The following is a 26736-nucleotide window of genomic DNA, read 5'->3' on the forward strand; positions in this document are numbered from 1 at the left end:
GAGAAAGTGGCAGGAGGTCAAGAAGAAGGTGCAGGAAGTGAAAAAGATGGGAAATGAGAGTTGGGTTGAGAGAGTATCATTAAACTTTAAGGAGAAGTAAAAGATGTTTTGGAAGGAGCTAAATAATGTGCAAAAGACAAGAGAACAAACGGGAACATTGGTGAAGAGGGCAAAAGGGGAAGTGATAACAGGTAGTAATGAAGTGAGGAGGAGATGGCATGAGTATTTTGAAGGCTTGTCAGACGTTTTTGATAATAGAGTGGCAGGTGTAGGGTCGAAGTGAGAGACTTATGGCGAATGGTTTGGTGAAGAAAGAAGAGGTGGTGAAAACCTTGCATAAGATGAAATGATGCAAGGTGGCTGTAGTGGATGGTATTGCTGTTGAATTTATTAAGAAAGAGGATGACTGTGTTGTCGATTGGTTGATAAGGATTCTCAGTGTTTATATGGACCATGGTGAGATGCCTGAGGATCGGTGGATTGCATGTATAGTGCTGTTATATAAATGCAAGAGGGATAAAGGATTGTTCAAATTACAAAGGTATAAATTTGTTGAGCATACCTGGAAAATTGTATGGGAGGGTATTGATTGAGAGGGAAAAAGGCATGTACAGAGCATTAGACTGGGGAGGAGCAGTGTTGTTTCAGAAGTGGTAGATGATTTGTGGATTAGGTGTATGCTTTAAAGAATGTGGGTGAGAAATATTTAGAAAAACATGGATTTGTAAGTACTATCTGTGGATGAGGAGAAGGCATATGATATGGTTGTTAGAGTTGCTTTGTGGAAGGTATTAGGAATATTGTGTGGAAGGTAAGCTGTTAGAAGCAGTAGGAAGTCTTTATCAAGGGTGTACGGCATATGTACGAGTATGAAAATAGAAGCAGTGAGAAATTTCTATGAAGGGTGTAAGGTGTGTGTATGAGTAGGAAAAGAGGAGAATGGATGAAAAGTGAGTCAGTTGCTGTTTGCTGATGAAACAGCATTTGTGGCAGATTCAAGTGAGAAATTGCAAAAGTTGGTGACTTCTGAAATCTCATTGTTCCTTCCCTGTCTGATGCTCTGAACATGCCTTCACCTTCTCAGTCACTACTATCCCATACAACTTACTATAAACACGAAACAAACTTACTCTGTTATACTTTTTGGTAATACAACTTCCCATTTCGTGCAATATGTGGTGCTTTTAGCTCAGAGACATATGTCTCTGTATTTCTTGAGTTTTCAAGCTGAAAATATTCTCAGTTTATTATAACATTTTTGTTACTCCATACTTTAGACAGACTAGACTGATAAAAAATTTTATTGTTGGTAGTTTTATATTTTACATTTGGTAGTGGTTTCTGTGAATTCTAGTATATTGGTTGAGCAAACCAGCTGACTACTTATTGTCAGTATTGTTTTGCTTTTGAGAAGTATAGGTACAGTATACTTACTGTTGGCTTTTGTTCTCATGAGAACCTTGAAAATTAGTCAAGTGAACACCATAAATGCACTGTTTAATGTGACTGGAATCCTCTTACATACCTTTCTTATTTCCAGTGTGAAGGCTTGTTGCGTGGTTTGCAAACACTAAAACCTTACCATACATTGCTTTTATTGGTGGAGCGGTCGGACCTGTTGCGTTCACTCTCACCTGATGCTTCACAAGCACTGTGGCGACTGTTGAGTGTCGAAGAGTCTCATCTCACTCCGTTCTTTACCTTGGCTGCTGATGCTGATCTTACACTAACACAGGTGTTTATGGTATGTACTGAGAAGTCTGATTGCAGACAGTCTCTTAGATATGTCTTGACTAGATATGTGGCCTTTTCATGTGTACCATGCCACCTTTTCTCACATTCAGAGCAGAGTGGTGTTTACAGCATCTTTTCTAAAATACATGGGTTACTGACCATTTTCATGACTTCAAGTGTCATATAATTTCCAATAGCAGTACTTGGAATATTTGCTTAGGAATTTTGCGTGTTACTGTGGGTTTCAGATGAGGGAATCAGTGGTTGCCTACACACATTAAGAAAAAAGGATGTGTGAAAAGAATTACACACATTGAGGAAAGCACAAGTAGAGGGAGCATGAACAATTGGAGAGATATATAAGAAAAAATGAAGATGTGCATGTATAACTTGGGCATTATAGTTGGGATTAGAAGAGCATCAAATTAACTAAAGAAATTTTAGGAAATATATATAGAGTGAAGAAATCATCAGAAATGCATTGATGAAAGTCTTTTAAAACCATAGAGCCTTATAACTTTTGTGATACATGAAGATTTATAGCATTATGATTGAAGGTAAATGATAGAGCCATGTAGGATGTGTGGTAGATGAAAGATCTTTTAGCAGTATGACTGAAGATACAGGAAAAGGTTATAGTATTTTTTTATCATACTTTGTTGCTGCCTCCCACGTTAGTGAGGTAGTGCAAGGAAACGGAAGAAAGAATAGCCCAACCCACCCACATACACATGTATATACATACACGTCCACATATGCACATATACATACCTATACATTTCAACATGTACATATATATACACATACAAATATATGCTGGAAAGGATCACAATTTTGCGAGTGATCAAGATATTCTTATGAGTCCACGGGGAACATGAAACACAATAAGTTCCCAAGTGCACTTTCGTGTAATAACACATCATCAGGGGAGACACAAGAGAGAAATATAACAGTCAGTTGGTATACATCGAAGAGACGAAGCTAGGACGCCATTTGGTAATCATGTGATTGTCCAAGACAGACAACAAGCATTCATAAACTTATCATTTTACAAATTTTATCAACAATAACATTATCTAATTTGTATAGACCATCACTACTATTAAGAGTTAATAACTGTGATGACATTACTCCAGTCACTACAATGATCACGTTAAAAACTATGATCACTGTATTGACTGGAGTAATGCCATCTCAGTTTTTAACTCTAAATCTATTACCACGAGAAATATCATTGAATCTGTTATTAGATACACACATACAGAGGGACAAGTTAGTTTAGATGTAAGTTTGGATAGAGAAAAGTTGGAGGAAGTGAAGTGTTTTGGACACCTGGTAATGGACATGGCAGCAAGTGGAACCATGGAAGCAGAAGTGAGTCATAGGGTGAGGGAGGGCATGAAAGTTCAGGGAGTGATGAAGAATATATGGAGATAACTTTATCTTGGAGGGTAGAAATGGGTACATTTGAAGGAATGGTAGTCCCAACAGTATTATATGGTTGTGAGGCATGGGCTATAGATAGGATTGTGCAGAGGAGAGTGAATGTGTTAGAAATGAAATGCTGTGAGTTGGTTTGATCAAGTAAGTAATGAAAGGGTAAGAGAGATGTATAGAGGTAAAAAGAGTGTGGTTGAGAGAGTAGAAGAGAGTGCATTGAAATAGTTTTGATATATGGAAAGAACGAGTGAGGAAAGGTTGATGGAGAGGATGTATGTGTCAGAAGTGGAGGGAACAAGGAGGATGGGGAGACCAAAGCTTTTATTACCTCTTCTCTGCTTACCAAATCATTTTCCCTAACCCTCTCACTTTGCACACCACCTTAACCAGAACACCCTATATCTGCCACTCTATCATCAAACACATTCAACAAACCTTCAAAATACTCACTCCATCTCCTTCTCATATCACCACTACTTGTTATCACCTTCCCATTAGCCCCCTTCACTGAAGTTCCCATTTGCTCCCTTGTCTTACGCACTTTATTTACCTCCTTCCAAAACATCTTTTTATTCTCCCTAAAATTTAATGATACTCTCTCACCCCAACTCTCATTTGCCCTCTTTTTCACCTCTTGCACCTTTCTCTTGACCTCCTGCCTCTTTCTTTTATACATCTCCCACTCATTTGCATTTTTTCCCTGCAAAAATCATCCAAATGCGCCTCCACAGTTGAGCACGTGATCAAGCTTATTCCTATGAGTCCATGGGGAAATGAAGCACGATAAGTTCCTAAGTGATTATTACACAAAAGTGCACTTGTGAACTTATAATGTTTCATTTCCCCATGGACTCATAGGAATATGTATATATGTAACACATACATAGATGTACATGTATGTGTGTATATGTATTTACACCTGATCCCATACTTATGACCATCTGTGCATACAACTGGGAAAAAATATAAATTAAGTAATAAGATTTATGAAATATGAAATAAAGAATCTGAGATAAAATATAAAAAGAAACTGCAGAATCACATAATAAAGCTGGTTAATAAAAAATAAGATAATCATGAAAGAAATTGAGTAGGATAAAAGAATGCTGTACAGGTATATGAATTCTACATGCCATGCTGACATGCATCTGATTTACGTCCATTTCGAGATCCAACCGGTCAGTCAGAACGGAACTCAGACATATGTCGGGGAGGGGTGGATATATGTGTGTGAGCAGATATGCCTTTCTTGGTCTGTTTCCTAGTATTAACTTGTTAATGCGGGAAATGGCAATCAAGTATTAAAAAAGATTCTTAGTTTTATCAGCAAAAACATCACACTTTTTCAATAATTGCATCACAAACTTGTATCTGTCTTACTGTGACTCAAGTTTTACAACCCAAGAATACAATATACAATTTTATGGTCCCTTTTAAGAAATAAGGTCAGTTTTCCCTCACATATACTAAGTGACAAGGCATAGTGACTGCTTTTGTTTTTTCAGTGTCTATCATTATCATTCACTATTACCAGTTGTCATTTCTGTCTGTGCCTCACACTCACATCCAGATGTATTTGTAAATATCCCCATAAATGTAAATATTGGTTTACTGTGGTTTCTTTTATTAGCTTTAGTCACCATTTCAGCAGCCTGGGCCCAGCATAGGCAGTCGGGGTAAAGGAACCCCAGTAATTACTCCAGGTGTGCTCCAAGTATTGTGTATTAATAGTGAAAGTGTATGGCTGATACATCATACAGAACCCCCTGTACCATGTCAGTTTGTTGTCTATCAGGAGTTAACGATCCCAGTAAACATTTGATCTAAAGTACATCTTCACAAGACTTGACACTAAGTTCTCCTTCATGAATTTTTGTACAACTAAATTGTAAAAGGGGCTACTGTTCTAAATGACTATGACTGTGTTACTCATTTTATGATACATGTTAAAGACAAATTGCTGTTGTGGTACTTGCAGTTGGTTGGTCACCTAGTGTACTGGGGCAAGGCCACAATCATCTATCCAGTCTGCAGCACAAATGTGTATGTTCTTTCTCCAAATGCTCCCACCATTGTGTAAGTATCTGTTATATGTACAGTGATACTAGGAACTACTGTGTAACTGTCAACCCTTTCCCAAATCCAAATTCTCACAAGTAAAGTTTTGAATTTGATATTCCCTCTTGAATCACTCATACTAGAATAACAGTGTGTGTATTACTCATTGGTGTGTGTAGTGGATATACTTTAAAGAGTGCACAACCCATGTATTTGCCCATGTAAAGCAAATTTCTTGAAATATTAATTAAAAAGTTATTCTCACACTTGTGTACTATCTAATGGATGCTGAAGCCAGAGATTAGAAAACACTTTATACTTAATTTTGTAACTTTGTATGAGACGCAAAACAATCACATTTAGGGGTCACACAGTCATATACTTCTTGTAACTTCTTGTTGAGCCAACCTTAGGCTTTTCAGCCTATATAAATCATTGTTATTATTATTACATTATTATACTTTGTTGTGTTCTCCCGCATTAGCGAGGTAGTGCAAGGAAACAGACAAAAGAAAGGCCCAACCCACCCACATACAAATGTATATACATACATGTCCACACACACACATATACATACCTATACATTCCAACATATATATATATATATATATATATATATATATATATATATATATATATATATATTTTTTTTTTTTAATACTTTGTCGCTGTCTCCCGCGTTTGCGAGGTAGCGCAAGGAAACAGACGAAAGAAAGAACCCAACCCCCCCCATATATATATATATATATATATATATATATATATATATATATATATATATATATATATATATACCTACACAGCTTTCCATGGTTTACCATGGAAAGCTGTATAGGTATGTATATTTGCGTGTGTGGACGTGTGTATGTACATGTGTATGGGGGGGTTGGGCCATTTCTTTCGTCTGTTTCCTTGCGCTACCTCGCAAACGCGGGAGACAGCAACGAGGTATAAAAAAAAAAAAAATATATATATATATATTTTTTTTCTTTCAAACTATTCGCCATTTCCCGCATTAGCGGGGTAGTGCTTTTAGAACTAAGCCTTGGTAAATAAATGGATTTCGTCTTGTGAAACCAGTGTGTCTACATATACTGTCCATGACATTTTCTTGTAATTATTCCCTGGGGATAGGGGAGAAAGAATACTTCCCACGTATTCCCTGCGTGTCGTAGAAGGCGACTAAAAGGGGAGGGAGCGGGGGGCTGGAAATCCTCCCCTCTCGTTTTTTTTTTAATTTTCCAAAAGAAGGAACAGAGATATATATATATATATATATATATATATATATATATATATATATATATATATATATGATATATATATATATATATATGGTGTGGGAGGAAAGTTGTTAGAAGCGGTGAAAAGTTTTTATCGAGGATGTAAGGCATGTGTACATGTAGGAAGAGAGGAAAGTGATTGGTTCTCAGTGAATGTAGGTTTGCGGCAGGGGTGTGTGATGTCTCCATGGTTGTTTAGTTTGTTTATGGATGGGGTTGTTAGGGAGGTAAATGCAAGAGTTTTGGAAAGAGGGGCAAGTATGAAGTCTGTTGGGGATGAGAGAGCTTGGGAAGTGAGTCAGTTGTTGTTCGCTGATGACACAGCGCTGGTGGCTGATTCATGTGTGAAACTGCAGAAGCTGGTGACTGAGTTTGGTAAAGTGTGTGGAAGAAGAAAGTTAAGAGTAAATGTGAATAAGAGCAAGGTTATTAGGTACAGTAGGGTTGAGGGTCAAGTCAAGTGGGAGGTGAGTTTGAATGGAGAAAAACTGGAGGAAGTGAAGTGTTTTAGATATCTGGGAGTGGATCTGGCAGCGGATGGAACCATGGAAGCGGAAGTGGATCATAGGGTGGGGGAGGGGGCGAAAATTCTGGGGGCCTTGAAGAATGTGTGGAAGTTGAGAACATTATCTCGGAAAGCTAAAATGGGTATGTTTGAAGGAATAGTGGTTCCAACAATGTTGTATGGTTGCGAGGCGTGGGCTATGGATAGAGTTGTGCGCAGGAGGATGGATGTGCTGGAAATGAGATGTTTGAGGACAATGTGTGGTGTGAGGTGGTTTGATCGAGTGAGTAACGTAAGGGTAAGAGAGATGTGTGGAAATAAAAAGAGCGTGGTTGAGAGAGCAGAAGAGGGTGTTTTGAAGTGGTTTGGGCACATGGAGAGGATGAGTGAGGAAAGATTGACCAAGAGGATATATGTGTCGGAGGTGGAGGGAACAAGGAGAAGAGGGAGACCAAGTTGGAGGTGGAAGGATGGAGTGAAAAAGATTTTGTGTGATCGGGGCCTGAACATGCAGGAGGGTGAAAGGAGGGCAAGGAATAGAGTGAATTGGAGCGATGTGGTATACCGGGGTTGACGTGCTGTCAGTGGATTGAATCAAGGCATGTGAAGCGTCTGGGGTAAACCATGGAAAGCTGTGTAGGTATGTATATTTGCGTGTGTGGACGTATGTATATACATGTGTATGGGGGGGGGGTTGGGCCATTTCTTTCGTCTGTTTCCTTGCGCTACCTCGCAAACGCGGGAGACAGCGACAAAGTATAAAAAAAAAAAATATATATATATATATATATATATATATATATATATATATATATATATATATATATATATATATATATTGACAGCACATCGACCCCCGTATACCACATTGTTCCAATTCACTCTATTCCTTACACGCCTTTCACCCTCCTGCATGTTTAGGCCCTGATCACTCAAAATTTTTTTCACTTCATCCTTCCACCTCCAATTTGGTCCCCACTTCTCCTTGTTCCCTCCACCTCTGACACATATATCCTCTTTGCCAATCTTTCCTCACTCATTCTCTCCATGTGACCAAACCATTTCAAAACACCCTATTCTGCTCTTTCAACCACACTGTTTTTTATTACCACACATCTCTCTTACCCTTTCATTACTTACTCGATCAAACCACCTCACACCACACATTGTCCTCAAACATCTCATTTCCAACATATCCACCCTCCTCTGCACAACCCTATCTATAGCCCACACCTCGCAACCATATAACGTTGTTGGAACCACTATTCCTTCGAACATACCCATTTTTGCTTTCCGAGATAATGTTCTCGCCTACCACACATTTTTCAACGCTCCCAGAACTTTTGCCCCCTCCCCCACCTTATGGCTCACTTCCGCTTCCATGGTTCCATCCCCTGCCAAATCCACTCCCAGATGTCTAAAACACTTCACTTCCTCCAGTTTTTCTCCATTCAAACTTACCTATCAATTGACTTGTCCGTCAACCATACTGTACCTAATAACCTTGCTCTTATTCACATTTACTCTCAGCTTTCTTCTTTCACACACTTTACCAAACTGAGTGCAGAATGGAAAAAGTTGAGAGCAAAGGACGTAATGGGAGTAGGGAAGAATGGGATGTATTTAGGGAAGCATTGATGGCTTGTGCAAAAGATACTTGTGGCATGAGAAGCAAGGGAGGTGGGCAGATTAGAAAGGGTAGTGAGTGGTGGGATGAAGAAGTAAGATTATTAGTGAAAGAGGAGAGAGAGGCATTTTGATGATTTTTGTAGGGAATTAGTGCACATGACTGGGAGATGTATAAGAGAGAGAGGCAGGAGGCCAAGAGAAAGGAGCAAGAGGTGAAAAAGAGGATGAATGAGAGTTAGGGTGAGAGAGTATCATTAAATTTTAGGGAGAGTAAAAAGATGTTTTGGAAGGAGGTTAATAAAATGCGTAAGACAAGAGAACAATTGGGAACATCGGTGAAGGGGGCTAATGGGGAGGTCATAACAAGTAGTGGTGATGTGAGGAGATTGAGTGATAGAGTGGCAGATACAGGGTGTTTTGGTCGAGGTGGTGTGTGAAATGAGAGGGTTAGGGAGAATGATTTGGTAAACAGAGAAGAGGTAGTGAAAGCTTTGCAGAAGATGAAAGCCGGCAAGGCGACGGGTTTGTATGGTATTGCAGTGTAATTTAAAAAAGGGGGTGACTGTGTTGTTTACTGGTTGGTAAGGATATTTAATGTATGTATGGCTCATGGTGAAGTGCCTGAGGATTGGCAGAATGCATGCATAGTGCCATTGTACAAAGGCAAAGGGGATAAAGGTGAGTGTTCAAATTACAGAGGTATAAGTTTGTTGAGTATTCTTGGGAAATTATATTGGAGGGTACTGATTGAGAGGGTGAAGGCATGCACAGAGCATCAGATTGAGGAAGAGCAGTGTGGGTTCAAAAGTGGTAGAGGATGTGTGGATTAGGTGTTTGCTTTGAAGAATGTATATGAGTGAGGAAGAGCAGTGTGGGATCAGAAGTGGTAGAGGATGTGTGGATTAGGTGTTTGCTTTGAAGAATGTATGTGAGAAATACTTAGAAAAACAAATGGATTTGTATGTAGCATTTATGTATATGGAGAAGGCATATGATAGAGTTGATAGAGATGCTCTGTGGAAGGTATTAAGAATATATGGTGTGGGAGGCATGTTGCTAGGAGCAGTGAAAAGTTTTTATCGAGGATGTAAGGCATGTGTATGAGTAGGAAGAGAGGAAATTGATTGGTTCTCAATGAATGTCGGTTTGCGGCAGGTGTGCATGATGTCTCCATGGCTGTTTAATTTGTTTGTAGATGAGGTTGTTAGGGAGGTGAATGCAAGAGTTGTGGAGAAAGGGGCAAGTATGCAGTCTGATGTGGATGAGAGGGCTTAGGAAGTGAGTCAGTTGTTGTTCGCTGATGATACAGCACTGGTGGCTGATTTGGGTGAGAAACTGCAGAAGCTGGTGACTGAGTATATATAAATCATATGTAAAGTATTAGGATTGTGTTCTTGGAAACAAGAAATTTTGATTATTTTATAGAACATGAAATATTTTTAACATTTGAAGCTGGACTTTATAATTGAAAGTATAAATTTCTTCTGAGGTATATAAGTTCCTAATTAATTTTTTCACAGTTTTGTAACTAAACTTCATAAGGAAGCCAAGATAACTCAGCTTATTTTTGAGCTTTTAACGTTTTGATATCCTTGAGGATAGGGGAGAAAGAATACTTCCCGCGCATTCCCTGCATGTCGTAGAAGGCGACTAAAGGGGACAGGAGCAGGGGTCTAGAAACATTCCCCTCCTTGTATTTTAACTTTCTAAAAGGGGAAACAGATTTAGATTGAACCAGGGCATGTGAAGCGTCTGTGGTAAACCATGGAAAGTTCTGTGGGGCCTGGATGTGGAAAGGGAGCTGTGGTTTCGGTGCATTATACATGACAGCTAGAGACTGAGGGTGAATGAATGTGGCCTTTGTTGTCTTTCACTAGCGCTACCTCGCGCACATGCAGGGGGAGGGAGTTGTCATTTCATGTGTGGCGGGGTGGCGATGGGAATGAATAAAGGCAGCAAGTTTGAATTATGTACATGTGTGTACATGTATATGTGTGTATGTATATGTATGTGTAGGAAGAGAGGAAAGTGATTGGTTCTCGGTGAATGTAGGTTTGCGGCAGGGGTGTGTGATGTCTCCATGGTTGTTTAATTTGTTTATGGATGGGGTTGTTAGGGAGGTGAATGCAAGAGTTTTGGAAAGAGGGGCAAGTTTGAAGTCTGTTGGGGATGAGAGAGCTTGAGAAGTGAGTCAGTTGCTGTTCGCTGATGATACAGCGCTGGTGGCTGATTCATGTGAGAAACTGCCGAAGCTGGTGACTGAGTTTGGTAAAGTGTGTGAAAGAAGAAAGTTAAGAGTAAATGTGAATAAGAGCAAGGTTATTAGGTACAGTAGGGTTGAGGGTCAAGTCAATTGGGAGGTGAGTTTGAATGGAGAAAAACTGGAGGAAGTGAAGCATTTTAGATATCTGGGAGTGGATCTGGCAGCGGATGGAACCATGGAAGCGGAAGTGGATCATAGGGTGGGGGAGGGGGCGAAAATTCTGTGAGCCTTGAAGAATGTGTGGAAGTCGAGAACATTATCTCGGAAAGCAAAAATGGGTATGTTTGAAGGAATAGTGGTTCCAACAATGTTGTATGGTTGCGAGGCGTGGGCTATGGATAGAGTTGTGCGCAGGAGGATGGATGTGCTGGAAATGAGATGTTTGAGGACAATGTGTGGTGTGAGGTGGTTTGATCGAGTAAGTAACGTAAGGGTAAGAGAGATGCGTGGAAATAAAAAGAGCGTGGTTGAGAGAGCAGAAGAGGGTGTTTTGAAATGGTTTGGGCACATGGAGAGAATGAGTGAGGAAAGATTGACCAAGAGGATATATGTGTCGGAGGTGGAGGGAATGAGGAGAAGTGGGAGACCAAATTGGAGGTGGAAAGATGGAGTGAAAAAGATTTTGTGTGATTGGGGCCTGAACATGCAGGAGGGTGAAAGGAGGGCAAGGAATAGAGTGAATTGGATCGATGTGGTATACCGGGGTTGACGTGCTGTCAGTGGATTGAATCAGGGCATGTGAAGCGTCTGGGGTAAACCATGGAAAACTGTGTAGGTATGTATATTTGCGTGTGTGGACGTATGTATATACATGTCTATGGGGGTGGGTTGGGCCATTTCTTTCGTCTGTTTCCTTGTGCTACCTCGCAAACGCAGGAGACAGCGACAAAGCAAAAAAAAATGTGCGAGTGTGGACATGTATGTATATACATGTGTATGTGGGTGGGTTGGGTCATTCTTTCGTCTGTTTCCTTGTGATACCTCACTAACGCGGGAGACAGCGACAAAGTATAATAAAAAATAATATAAAAGATATGGAAAAGTTTACTTTGCTTGATATGGAAATGTTTACTCTGATACATAAGGAGAAGTCTTCTCTTAATAGAAATGGAAAAGTCTGCTCAGATATTGAAAGTTAACTCTGATAGATATGGAAAAGTCTGCTTTGATAGATATGGAAAAGTGTATTCTGATATATATAGAAAAGTCTGCTCTGTTAGATACGGAAAAGTCTACTCAGATAGGAAAAGTCAACTCTGAAATGATTTAGAAATGGCATGAATAAATAACCGGTTAGTATGGTATTTTATCCTGAATCTTAAAATTTCTAAATTCATGCAGTTTAGTACAAAGTACTGTTTGTTGGCACAGAGGACTGACTCATTTTGATTGATTTATAGGGATATAGAGGCCGATTTGATACAGGTGGTACCTCTTTAATCGAGCAACCTTGGGATCTTGCCATGGCTGGAAAACAGAAATTGACCCCAAAGAGAACCCCATTTAAATATATGTCCAACCCTTAGTCTTGCCAGCTCATTCTACATATATATTGCTCTGTTATCAAAGGTGGAACAAAGTGTAAAACAGGAAATGATACAGCCATTAATGCTCCCAAACAAGGTTTTTATTGTTACTTCAGATTACATCAGAAGTACCCCCAGATGGAGACTGCAATATCTTGGGGTAAGGGTTTTTCGTGACATACAATGCCAATATAGGGCAGATTCATCAGCATTATACACTTGTTCATGGGCTAAGTTTTCTGCTACCACTAACTATGCAGATTCATCCACAGACTTTGTCCCAGCTTTGTGAGGGGTAGTTAATGTAATGAATGACCATAGGTTGGTAGTTGGCTTTGGTTGACTCGTGTTACTAATGTTTTTTAATGTTATTGTCAAGGCAACCAGCCCACACTGCATCAGTCCCAACCAGGCAGCTGGCTTGTACACTCATCCTCACCCTGTACATATTGCTGTTGGTTGTTTGATAGAGAATTGGAGTTTTTATTGATTCTTTTAATATGACCTTACACTACAAGCTTTGATGTCAGCACTACACTTTTCATTGCACACACTATGTACTGAAATTCCTTGTAACCATCCTTGCGAATATTCACAGTCATAGTCTAGCTTTAGTTCTCTATGAAAAACTTTAGTGTGCTCGATAAGCAATTCCCCAGAAATGCTTACACCTTCATTCCGTGGGAGCTTATACCACTTTATAAGTGCACTGTCTAATTCTGCACTCCTGGCACCTTTCAAAGTTTTCTGAAACTAAACTTTTCTGGCTTTCATTTTTGGCAAAAACTGAATATAAGAAATTAACAGGACTCTTAATTAGCTTGGTTGCAGTGTTAACAGATTTTTGCACCTTAGCACTGCTAACAGCATTGCCCTGGTGGCAGATCCACAAACTAATGTTGGCAGATTCAAAACGTGCCAGACCATGGGAGTTGCTGGACCGCAGAGCGCTGGGTTAGAGAGGTACAACCTGTATTCAGTTTCTTTAATAGTAAGGTGTCTTTGGGAACTGTCTATACTTTTGTGATTAATAGGATCTTGTACCATAGACTCGTTCAATCAAACAAGAACATCCACAATGCATGTTGTGAAAGCATGTCAAAGGAGACCCATCAGTAATGGGAAAAAAATTAAGAAAACATCTGTTCTGTTGCAGTTTGCCCTATTTTTTATCTTATTTGCTTAGAGTTATGTTCAAAGAATAGTGGTTTACCATGTGTAGTGGTTTGCATGGCATAAAGATTTATTACTAGTTTTGCAATGGACCATGTTTTCCCAAGAGTAAAAAATTGAGCTTACAAGTTTCCCTAACCCATTTTTTCAAGAAGAATCAACCCCATACAATGGGCAAGTGCTCAATAGGGACTAATGATGTTCACCATACAACCTTAATAATGCTACCTGCATTGGAAAGAGCCACTGATTCCCTTGTTTGCCAAAGGCATGTATAGATGCCATGTGTTATGCACAACTCAAATTAGCTTGAAGGAGAACCTCAAGGCCCACTTATTGAGAGAACATCATGGAGGGAGGACATAGCAAATATTCTTGCCCTGACCTCTTTCTCAAAAGTGTATACAAATAAGATTTTGTGGGATGACAGTAACAGCCAACCATCATATCTGAACATGTTACAATACTATAAAGAATTATTTTGAATATATTATTAGAGATAAACTCAGTGTTCAAGGATAGTGGAGTTAAGTTAGAGGGATGATGACATATTGGGGTTGCAGTTCTCCATATTCATTAAGGTTTAAAGACCACATAAGTAGTTATTTCTCTTTATCTTTCTCAAAAATGTATAAACATTGAACATCCTGAAAAGGTTTAAATAACTTTTTTGTAGGGGCAGGAAAATTGAAGTGGCACTCTAAAGATTCTAAGTGTCTCTGGAAAATGGACTAATGATTAACCATCCTAAACAAACAACCATTGCCAGGAGAAGTTTTCCTTCATCTTCTTTTTTGAGAAAGGTGCATTTAATTACAAACAAAACAAAACAGAACAATTTAGATTTCTTTAAACCAATTGTAAGATTTAGATCTTCCTAGAGATTCAGCGTAAAGTTTAGCTCCAGTATCTTGTCTTCTCTGCTTTTGAGGAAAACTTGCCACACCTTTTCTCTTGAGAGATGTCACCAAAAAAAAAAAAAATTTGTTGTAAAGGTAGAATATATAGATTGTTAATTATATTCATCTCTCGTACCAGAAATAACCACCTATCTGAGAGGTTTAGTGAGCAATTTCATGGTTCTTCTCTGCTCACTGCGATGGCAGACTTTTCTCTTCCAACTACTCTGAGTGATAAGTGCCATCCTATTAACTCTCCCCATCAACAGGTAACTAAAGTTTTGAACTATCCTCTAGGTATTTTATTCATTCAAGGGGATTAACTCCTGTTATATTTTTGGCACTTACAAGAAGATTATCTCTTTTTATTGTCTTTGTTTGTTTATTACTTGAATTTTTATATATATTATAGATATAGATATTTCTAACATAAAATGTCATTTTATCTTTATATGCAGTTTTTTCACACACCACTTACCCTTTACAGCAAGAACAAGTTCAGCAGGTATTGTGGATGTTGAAACAGGGTCTGCTACAGCAGTTACACACTTATGTCTACCTGGCTCCTCCTCCATCTTTTGACACTGAAGGAATACGACTGTGGGGTCGGGAGATAGGAGGAACTGGACCATTAGGCAGCCATGGGACCAGCTCTCCAGCTAGTACAAGCATTCCAACACCAACTGTCCATGAACCTCCTCCTCCCTCTCCTGAACCATCTTCATTGGCACCTCAGCAACATGCTAATCACCATTCAGACATTACTCGGGATGCTCTCCATCATGCAGTGGTGCAGCTTTGTCAGCCAGCATCAGAAAGTGATTTAGGCTCTGGTGAGAAAATGACTTTTGTTTTGTTTGTAAATGTAAGCTAAAGAGCTGTTCACATCGTGGTCCAGGATGGATTCATTGAACATAATCATACCAAAACATTTTTAGTTAATTCAGGCATTCACTTGACAACACATGGGGTCCAGAACTAAGCTCATCATATCTAGAAATGTAAGGGCTGTCTGCAAATGCATAATACCATTTATCATTGAAAGTTTCAGACTATACATGTAATTGATTTATGTCCAAGGAAGAAAATTTTTTTAGTGAATGGCTTAGAGGCAAGCACTGTTTTACAGATATTTTATTTAGCAGTTAGCTGCTAAAAGATTTGCATAGGTTGTCACATTCATAGACATCTTTGATATTATCTTCATGGTCATAAGATGAAGTGAACGGTTTGATTTGATTCAATTAGTTTATAAATTTCTGCCTTGTATCAGAGTTTAATGTACTAAAAGTTATGTTACCTATGTGTAATTACTTATTATTTGCACTGTACGGGCAGGGAGTTTTACACTCATAGGGCCTTATTTCTTTAACATTTTGTAGTATCATGCAACTTCTTAATCTTGTTTGCTGTCTGCATTAACCATGTCCCTCAGTCAGTCTACCTGTATATCTGTATCTTTGATGCCTGCTCCCTCCTGGAACTCCATCAAAAGGGTGGCCACAGCAATAGAGCCTCCATAACTAGGGAATCAAAGTGCTACCTCTTAAGCTTTAGTGCTTCACCTTTAATAGGCCACTGACAGAGGGCAACTCTAGCACAGTGTTTTCAGAGGCTCCTACCTAATGTTCCTATCTGCTACTTCTTCCTAATGTTTCTACCTGTTGCTCCAGCCTAAATGTTTCTTCCTACTACTTTTATCGATTGTTCCTACCATTTTGGCACAAAGCAGGGCTGGCTTATAGTGCTCACCACAAGAAAATTTAGAGTTACAAAGAATGAGCTGTGTGAGTTGAGTGGTGTCAAGTGTTATGTGTGACAAAGAGAGAATGTATGTTTGTAGACAGAATGCCAGTAGTCCATGTGTAGGTGAGGCAGAAAGAAAAGACAGCTGCATGGCAGAGGAGTGGATCTTGACAACCACCAAAGTGCTGGCTCACTGTGCAGCTGTTACTAACCCTCTCCTTACCCAGATAGGTAGTATTGGGAACATACCTTCTGGTCTTTGGCTGCCAGTTACCATCCTACCCCAGTCAGTTTGTTCCATTCATCTGCCACTCTTGAACTATAGGAGTATCTTTACATCCATATTAACAAGTTTCTTATTAAATTTCATGCCAAGTCATCTCGTTGCTTTGTCCCTGCATCTCTCAAAGAACTGTCCATCTTCTACATTGTTATTCTTTTATTAAAACTTCAAAGATTGTGATCAGGTCTCCCTTCACTCTTTTGTCTTCCAAGGTGGGTAAATTTAAGGCCTTCAGCTTTTCCTTGTAACTTAGCTCTCTTATTCTGTTTTTGTTGCCCTCCACTGGACCTTCTCTTTGACTCTTTGTGCTTCTTTTGGTTTAGTTTTGGCCTTATGTAGGCAATGAATAGCTTGGTAAAGTTTCCTTATCCATATACTTGAAAGCTATTCTGACATTTGCTAGGAAACAGTATGTCCCTTTAACTATTCTTCTAATATGGGACTTTGGCAACAGATTAGGGGCAGTGTTGACTCCCAGATCCTTCTCACACACAGAATCCTGGAGCTTATTTCCTGCTGTGTAATAATCATATTGTTATCATCTTTCCCTTTGTCCCATTCTCATCACTTTACATTTGCTTGGGTTGAAATTCATCTACCACATTTCATACTAACTTTAGAGTCTGTTTAGGTTCCCTTGTAAGCTGATGCAATACTCCTCAATATTTACTTCTTTCATGTACTTTGTAACATCTGCAAACATATTCAGGTAGGATTCCATACCTTCAGGCAAATCATTGATATAGATCAAGAAGAATGATAGTCCCAGGACTGAGCCATGTGGCACTCCACTAGTCACCTCAATCCATTTGCAAAAGGCTCCTCTAAGATGCATTCTTGGTTCCCTCCCACTGAGATAATCTATCCATTGTAGGAGTTTCCTCCCATATTCCTGCCTGATAATCCAGCTTCTTCATCAATATCTGATGATTACAGTGTCAAATACTTTTTGGCAGTCCAGATACAGACTGTCCACCAGCCTTCCTCCTCATTCATGACTGAGCTCATTCCCTTGTAGGACTAAGAGGTTAGTTACACATTGACACAAAGGAGGGAGAGTATAGAAGACAGAACACTGAAAAACACTACTTTGGATAAATTAAGATGGAGTGATTGATTCATCATCATTTACAAGGACAGATCAGCCAGAGGAGAAACTAAAGAGGGGACCTGGAGATGTCAGTTCTCTCTTAGTACTTTCTTTGTGATAGCTTAATAAAGGAGGAATTATTTTATATAACTTCAAAACCATTTCATTAGAATGAATTCAGTTATAAATTGGCATCTTTTTGATGAAATAGAAACCAGTAGTTGCAATGATTTCCAGGAATTTGATTATTCTCTATAATTGAACCTCGAGGTGTCAATTTTTTTGATACTTTCTTCATGATAGTATTATACAGGAGGAATTTTTGACATAATTACTAAAACGTTTGGTTAGAATGAAGTCATTTATAAATTGGCATCTTTCTGATGAGAAAGAAACCAGTAATTGGCATTGTTTTCCAGGAATATAAATATTTCCACATTATAGCTTGAACAAATTAGAATCACCAGCCATGGACAAATGATACAACTGCTTATCTCAAGGTCCTACAACTAACTTAAATGTATATTACAACCAAAATAATCCTTAAAACCCTGTAGAAGATACTACAGCTTGGCTAAAGAGTCAATAGTTCAAGGAAGATGGTATAAGCAGTCCAACTCCATTTACAAAAGAACCAAAAAAATTCTGAAAAGAATGTTGTGGATAAGGCTTCCATAAATTCATCAAGAGTCAGTTGTCAGTTAAGGGATAGCTATTCAGACCAAGGTAATCAAAGTGTTTTCACACAGGAAGACACTATAGCCCAAACACCAATGAGATGGAATGGGAATGAGGTTTTGACAATTGTTGAGATTTCTAGAAAAGTGATGACAGATAGTGATGAATTGAGGAGATGGAGTGAATATTTTGAAAGACTGCTGAATGAATGAACATTTAGGCAGGAACATTAGGTAGTAGTTAATAGAAACGTTAGATAGGAGCCTCTGCAAACACTGTGCTAGAGTTGCCCTCTACCAATGGCCTGTTAAGGATGAGGCACTAAAGGCTAAGAAGCAACAATGGAATTCACTAGTTATTGATACTCTATTGCTGTGGCCATCCCTTTAAGGGAGTTACAATTGGAACAGGTGTCAGAGATATAGATAGCCGAATGTGTTTGATGATAAGGTGGCAGATATTGAGCTTTGGATCTGGGTGGTATGTGAAGTGAGAGAATCATGGAGGGTTTGGTAGGAGAATGGGTGGTGAAAGCCTTACATAAGATGAAATGTAACAAGACGGCAGGAGTGGATGGTGCTGCTGCTACATTTATTAAGACAGAGAAGTTTGTGTTAATTGGTTGGTAAAGATTTTTAATGTAAGTTTGGATCATGGTGAGGTGCATGAGGATTAGTGAAATGCATGTATAATACCACTGTATAAATGTAAGAGGGATAAGGTGAGTGTTCAGATTAAAGAGGCATAAGTTTATTGAGTGTACCTGGTAAGATGTATGTCATGGTATTGATTGGGAGGGTGAAGGCATGTACAGAGCATCAGACTGGGGAGAAGCATCATGGTTTCAAAAGTGGTAGAGGATGTGTGAATCAGATGTTTGCTTTGAAAATGTGTGTGACAAAGAGAAAAAAGGATTTGTGGCAATTATGGATATGGAAAAGGCATATAACAGGGTTGATAGAGATGCCTTGTGAAAGGGCTTAAGAATATATGGTGTGGGAGGAAAGCTGCTGGAAGCACTGAAAAGTTTCTATCAAGGGTATAAAGTATGTGTTCGAGTAGGAGGAGAGGAGAATGAATGGTTCCACATGAAGGTTGGTCTGTTTAATTTGTTTATGGATGGGGTGGCTGGGTAGGTAAATGCATGTCTTGGAGAGAGGGGCGAGTATGCACTCTGGGGAATGAGAGGTCCTGGGAAATAAGTCAGTTGTTGTTTGCTGAAGACACAGCACTAGAGGCAGATTTGAGTAAGAAATTGCAGAAGTTGCTGACTGAGTTTGCAGGAGTGTTTGAAAAGATGAAATTAAGAGTAAATGTGAATAAAAGCAAGATTATTAGGTTTAGTAGGATTGAGGGACAGGTTAGTTGGGGTGAGTTTGAATGGAGAAAAATTGGATGAAGTGAAGTGTTTTAGATACCTAGGAGTAGATATGGCAGTAAATGGAACCAGGGAAGTAAAAAATGAGTCATAGGATGGGTTGAGGGAACAGAGGTTCTGGAGGTGCTGAAGAATATGTGGAAAGACAGAACATTATCCGGGATAGCAAGTTTGAAGGTACTATAATCCCAAATATATTACAGCTCACTCTCTCTAGGCTTGGAAGTGTCTTTTCATTTAGCATGGGAAGGTTCATCTGATGCATTTATTGCTCATTTTAACCTGAAATATCTAATTTTTAACATTTTCTTTTGGTTTATTTGGAAGTTTAAGAACAACACACTTATTTAGATGTCTCACCCTGAGCCTTTTAGGATGAGCACACCTTGCCTGGCCCCATCTTCTGTTCCATCATTTAGAAATTGACATGCAACAAGGGATGGATATGCAACCTCCTACTTGAACCCCTTTTAGTTACCTTTTATGACATGCAGGGAATACAGAAGTAGAATTCTTTCCTCCCCACACGAGGAATAGGAAGTTTAAGAATAGTTGGAATTGTCCATACTGAAGGTTAAGAGATTATATTGGAGTAAGATATACCAGTGATAGGATATAAGCTAAATTTGATATAAACAAGCTGTGAAATTAGCAATTACCAGGTTTATATGAATAGTGTAGAAAAGTATTTTAAGACAAGGAGAGTCATGCTTGTTTTGGTACTTTATGTAAACAGTGGAAATTTACATTTCTTACAAAGTGTTGTTCATGATGAAATTTGGACTTCCAGGTTCATTAACTAGTTGTTCTGGGTTTATGTTGTTGGAGTTGTAAAGGTAAGTGCCATTGACCCCAGGCAGGGATATAGCTGCAATTTGGTGTTGGACACCTAGTTGCAAAAACATCATATTGTTTCAATATGCATTCGTAATTATCGAAATTATAAATTAATTTATAAAGTTTGGCATACTCTTCTGTGGAGTAGATGCTAATTGCTATTGCTTTTAAATTATTCTTTGCTCTCCTTTAAGACCCCATCCCTATCCCACACTTGTTGAACATTGGTTGGCCTAGCCAGTGGACCTGGACCTGTCTTGTGTCATTTGGTGAACACTCTTTTTATATACTTTAAAGTTGCTTCTATGCCTACATATAAAGAGGCAAGTAGTACTATGGCTGAAGCTTTTTATTATGAAGAAACAAGCATGATATCTGCATTCACACAAAACTACTTTAATTGATGAATAGGTAAGACAGTGATTTAATTTGGTTTTTATCATTATACTTAATCACTATTTCCCCGCGTGAGCGAGTTAGCACAAGGAAACAGATGAAGAATGGCCCAACCACCCACATACACATATACATACATAAATGCCCATACACGCACATATACATACATATACATTTCAACGCTTATATATATTTTATATTTATTATACTTTGTCGCTGTTTCCTGCATTAGTGAGGTAGCGCAAGGAAATAGACGAAAGAATGGCCTAACCCACCCACATACACATGTATATACATTCAACGTCCACACATGCACATAAACACACCTATACATTTCAACGTATACATACATACACAGACATATACATATTTACACATGTACATATTCATGCTTGCTGCCCTCATCCATTCCTGTCGCCACCATACCACACATGAAATGGCACCCCCCCCTCATGCGCACGCAAGGTTGCACTAGGAAAAGACAACAAAGGCCACATTCATTCACACTCAGTCTCTAGCTGTCATGTGTAATGCATCAAGACCACAGCTTCCTTTCCACAACTAGGCCCCACAAAACTTTCCATGGTTTGCCCCAGATGCTTCACATGCCCTGATTCAATCCATTGACAGCACGTCCACCCCGGTATACCATATTGTTCCAATTCACTCTATTCCTTGCATGCCTTTCATCCTCCTGTATGCTCAGGCCCTGATCGCTCAAAATCTTTTTCACTCCTTCCTTCCACCTCCAATTTGGTCCCCTACTTCTCTTTGTTCTCTCCACCTCTGACACATATATATCCTTTGCCAATCTTTCCTCACTCATTCTCTCCATGTGACCAAACCATTTCAATGCACCCTCTTCTGCTCTCTCAACCACACTCTTTTTATTACCACACATCTCTTGTACCCTTTCATTACTTACTCAATCAAACCCTCACACCACTTATTGTCCTCAATCATTTCATTTCCAACACATCCACCCTCCTCCGCACAACTCTATCTATAGCCCACGCCTCACAACCATATAACATTGTTGGAACCACTATTCCTTCAAACATACCCATTTTTGCTCTCTGAGGTAATGTTCAACGTGTACATACATATACATACACAGACATCTGCATATATACACATGTACATATTCATACTTGCTGCTTTCATCCATTCCCGTTGCCACCCTGCCACACATGAAATAGCTTCCCCCCCCCTCCAGCGAAGTAGCGCCAGGAAAAGCCAAAAAAGTCCACATCTCTTCACATTCAATCTCTATCTGTCATGCGTAATGCACCAAAACCACAGCTCCCTTTCCACATCCAGGCCCCACAGACCTTTCCATGGTTTCCTTTAGAGGCTTCACATGCCCTGGTTCAATCCATTGATAGCACGTTGACCCCAGTATGCCACATCATTCCAATTCACTCTGTTCCTTGCACACCTTTCACCCTCCTGTATGTTCAGGCCCCGATCACTCATAATCTTTTTTCACTCCATTCTTCCACCTCCAATTTGGTCTCCCGCTTCTCCTTCTTCCCTCCAACTCTGACACATATATCCTCTTTGTCAATCTTTCCTCACTCATTCTCTTCATGTGTCCAAACTATTTCAATACACCCACTTCTGCTCTCTCAACCACACTCTTTTTATTACCACACAGCTCTCTTACCCTTTCATTACTTACTCGATCAAACCACCTCATCCCACACATTGTCCTCAAACATTTCATTTCCAACACATCCACCTTTCTCCACACAATCCTATCTATAGCCCATGCCTCACAGTCACAGAAAATTGTTGGAACCATTATTCATTCAAACATACCCATTTTTGCTCTCCATTAACGTTCTCACCTTCCACACATTCTTCAACATTCCCAGAATCTTCGCCCCCTCCCCACCCTGTGATTTACTTCTGCATTCATGGTTCCATCTGCTGCTAAGTCCACTCCCAGATATCTAAAATACTTCACTCCCCCCAGTTTTTCTCCATTTAATACTTACCTCCCAATAAATTGTCCCTTAGCCCTACTGAACCTAAACCTAATAACCTTGCTCTTATTCACATTTATTCTCCACTTTCTTCTTTCACACACTTTACCAAAGTCAGTCACCAACTTCTGCAGTTTCTCACCCGAATCAGCCACCAGCACTGTATCATCAGTGAACTACAACTGACTCACCTCCCATGCCCTCTCATCCATAACAGACTGCATACTTGCCTCTCACTCCAAAACTCTTCCATTCACCTCCCTGACCACCCCATCCATAAACAAATTAAATGACCATGGAGACATCACTCACCCTTGCCGCAAACCGACATTCACTGGGAACCAATCACTTTCCTCTCTTCCTACTCATACACATACTCTTAAAACCTTCCACAAAGCATCTCTATTAACCTTATCATATGCCTTTTCCAGATCCATAAATCCTACATACAAATCCATCTGTTATCTAAGTATTTCTCACATACATTCTTCAAAGCTAACACCTCATCCACACATCCTCTACCACTTCTGAAACCACACTGCTCTGTATATGCCTTCACCCTCTAAATCACTACCTTCCCATATAATTTCCCAGGAGTACTCAACAAACCTATGTTTCTGTATATTTGGACACTCACCTTTCTCCCCTTTGCCTTTCTACGGTGGCACTATGCATGCATTCCACCAATCCTCAGGCACTTCACCATGATCCATACATACATTGAATATCCTTACCAACCAATCAACAACAGTCACTCCCTTTTTTAATAAATTCCACTGCAATACCATCCAATAGTAAATGTAAATTAATAATAAGTATGTCTCTTATATATTGTACTTTCAGAATTCATTTTCAATAGATTATGCAATGAACATAGAACAGTAATCCAGCAAGTATCCTTCAGTGTGTAGTGATGAGAGGAGCCCAAGTCCAGGAGTGACCATTAACACCACACCTGAAGATTCAGTTTATCGTCATCTGGATGCTGTGTTGTCTCCTGCAGAAAAAGAAATGGTGATGAAAGTAGAGGCAGCACGTAATCCTGAAGATCTCAAACTCTTTACAAAGTATGTTGTGTCCCTTAACTGTGCCTCATTTATGTTCATCGTTGGGCATAATAACTAGACTAGGAGCTATGAATGATATATTTGCCTGTGTTCTCTGCATACTGTAAAATGATTTTCTCAATTCTGCATTGCACCCAGGTTATATTGCTCATGTATGTGTAACACAGTCTACAACTTCTTGATTATTACACATTTTTTCCTTTTTCTTTTAAACTTGTTTGTTGTTTCCCATGTTAATACGGTAGCGCCAGGAACAAAAGATAAAAGGCTGTTTTTGCTCCCACCCATTCTCTAGCTGTCATTTGTAGTGCACTGAAACCACCATCCCTTTTCCACAACTGGGCCCTACAGACCTTTCCATGGTTTACCTCAGCTGCTTCACATGCCATGGTGCAGTCCACTTCATTCCAATTCACTTTATCCTGTTGATGCCTCTTCACCTCCTTCATGTTCAGGCCCAGATCACTCAAAATCTTTTTCACTCCCCTTTCTTTTTGACCCCTGTGTTTCTGACACATAAATCCTCTTTTGTTAAGCTTCCCTCATTTACCCCATATGTCCAAAGCATTTCAGCACACCCTCATCAGCTTTCTCACCAAGCTCTTTTTTTTTTATCACTTTTCTTTTGCCCTTTTATTACTTACTCGATCACACTACATCACTACATTTTGTCCTAAAACACTTCATTTCCAGCTGATCCACCCTACTTCACACATCTTCTATACCCCATGCCTTGCACATGTACACCATTGTTGGGACTAATATTTATTTATTTATTTATTTATTTTGCTTTGTCGCTGTCTCCCGTGTTTGCAAGGTAGCGCAAGGAAACAGACGAAAGAATGGCCCAACCCACCCACATACACATGTATATACATACACGTCTACACACACACATTATACCTTCAGATATACCCATTTTTGTCCTCCCAGATAACAGCTTCTCTTTCCAGACATTTTTCACTGTGCCCATACATATACATATCAACATATACACATATACATACACTGAAATATACATATATACACATGTACATATTCATACTTGCTTGCCTTCATCCATTTCTGGTGCTACCCCACTCCACAGGAAACAGCATCGCTACCCTGCTTCAGCGAGATAGCGCCAGGAACATAGACATAAAAGGCCACATTCTTTCACAAGCAGTCTCTAGCTGTCATGTGTAATGCACCGAGACCACAGATCCCTATCCACATCCAGGCCCCACAGACCTTTCCATGGTTTACCCCAGACGTTTCACATGCCCTGGTTCAGTCCATTGACAGCATATCAACCTCGGTATACCACATCGTTCCATTTCACTTAATTCCGTGCACACCTCTCACCCTCCTGTATGTTCAGGCCCCAATCACTCATATCTTTTTCATTCCATCCATATAAAGTTTTGTGGGGCCTGGATGTGGAAAGGGAGCTGTGGTTTCAGTGCATTACACATAACAGCTAGAGACTGAGTGTGAACAAATGTGGCCTTTGCTGTCTCTTCCTAGTGCTACCTTACACGCATGCGGGGGGGAGGGGGTGTTATTTCATGTGTGGTGGGATGGCGGTGGGAATGGATGAAGGCAGCATGTATGAATATGTACATGTGTATATATATGTTTTCCCTGGGGATAGGGGAGAAAGAATACTTCCCACGTATTCCCTGCGTGTCGTAGAAGGCGACTAAAAGGGAAGGGAGCGGGAGGCTGGAAATCCTCCCCTCTCGTTTTTTTTTTTCCCAAAAGAAGGAACAGAGAAGAGGGCCAGGTGAGGATATTCCCTCAAAGACCCAGTCCTCTGTTCTTAACGCTACCTCGCTATCGCGGGAAATGGCGAATAGTATGAAAGAAAGAAAGAAAAGAAAGTATATATATGTATATGTCTGTGTATGTATATGTATGTATACACTGAAATGTATAGGTATGTATATTCCTATGTATATATGCGTGTGTGGGCGTTTATATATATACATGTGTATGTGGTTGGGTTGGGCCATTCTTTCGTCTGTTTCCTTGCACTACCTCGCTAATGTGGGAGACAGCGTCAAGGTATAATATATATATATATGTATATATATATATATATATATATATATATATATATATATATATATATATATATATATATATATATTTTTTTTTTTATTTTATTTTATTCGCCATTTCCCGCGATAGCGAGGTAGCGTTAAGAACAGAGGACTGGGCCTCCGAGGGAACATCCTCACCCGGCCCCCCCCTCCGTTCCTTCCCTTGGAAAATTAAAAAAAAAAAAAAAAAACGAGAGGGGAGGATTTCCAGCCCCCCGCTCCCTTCCCTTTGAGTCGCCTTCTACGACACGCAGGGAATACGTGGGAAGTATTCTTTCTCCCCTATCCCCAGGGATAAAATAAATATATATATACACAGGCGTGCGAAAGAGAGACTTTTGGATGTTAATGTGCTGAGAGGTGCAACTGGAGGGATGTCTGATCATTATCTTGTGGAGGCTAAGGTGAAGATTTGTATGGGTTTTCAGAAAAGAAGAGTGAATGTTGGGGTGAAGAGGGTGGTGAGAGTAAGTGAGCTTGGGAAGGAGACCTGTGTGAAGAAGTACCAGGAGAGACTGAGTACAGAAAGGAAAAAGGTGAGAACAATGGAAGTAAGGGGAGTGGGGGAGGAATGGGATGTATTTAGGGAATCAGTGATGGATTGCGCAAAAGATGCTTGTGGCATGAGAAGAGTGGGAGGTGGGTTGATTAGAAAGGGTAGTGAGTGGTGGGATGAAGA

General features: G+C 39.6%; 1 protein-coding gene across 4 annotated transcripts in view; it reads left to right on the top strand.

Moving 5' to 3' along the window:
• Nprl3 (GATOR complex protein Nprl3) overlaps positions 1–26736 on the top strand; it is an 87951-nt gene that overhangs the window by 45966 nt on the left and 15249 nt on the right. For 2 of the 4 annotated variants that reach the window (XM_071695049.1, XM_071695051.1), the window contains 5 exons: positions 1541–1744; positions 5153–5250; positions 14650–14779; positions 14998–15343; positions 23811–23973. In XM_071695049.1, the coding sequence (XP_071551150.1) occupies positions 1541–1744; positions 5153–5250; positions 14650–14779; positions 14998–15343; positions 23811–23973 (941 nt within the window). Of the gene's footprint in view, positions 1–1540; positions 1745–5152; positions 5251–14649; positions 14780–14997; positions 15344–23749; positions 23974–26736 lie in introns of those variants that run through there. The other 2 variants (XM_071695052.1, XM_071695050.1) reach the window with 2 other exon arrangements.

Source organism: Panulirus ornatus, chromosome 57 (assembly GCF_036320965.1).
Source record: "Panulirus ornatus isolate Po-2019 chromosome 57, ASM3632096v1, whole genome shotgun sequence".
NCBI classification, from domain to species: Eukaryota; Metazoa; Arthropoda; class Malacostraca; order Decapoda; family Palinuridae; genus Panulirus; species Panulirus ornatus.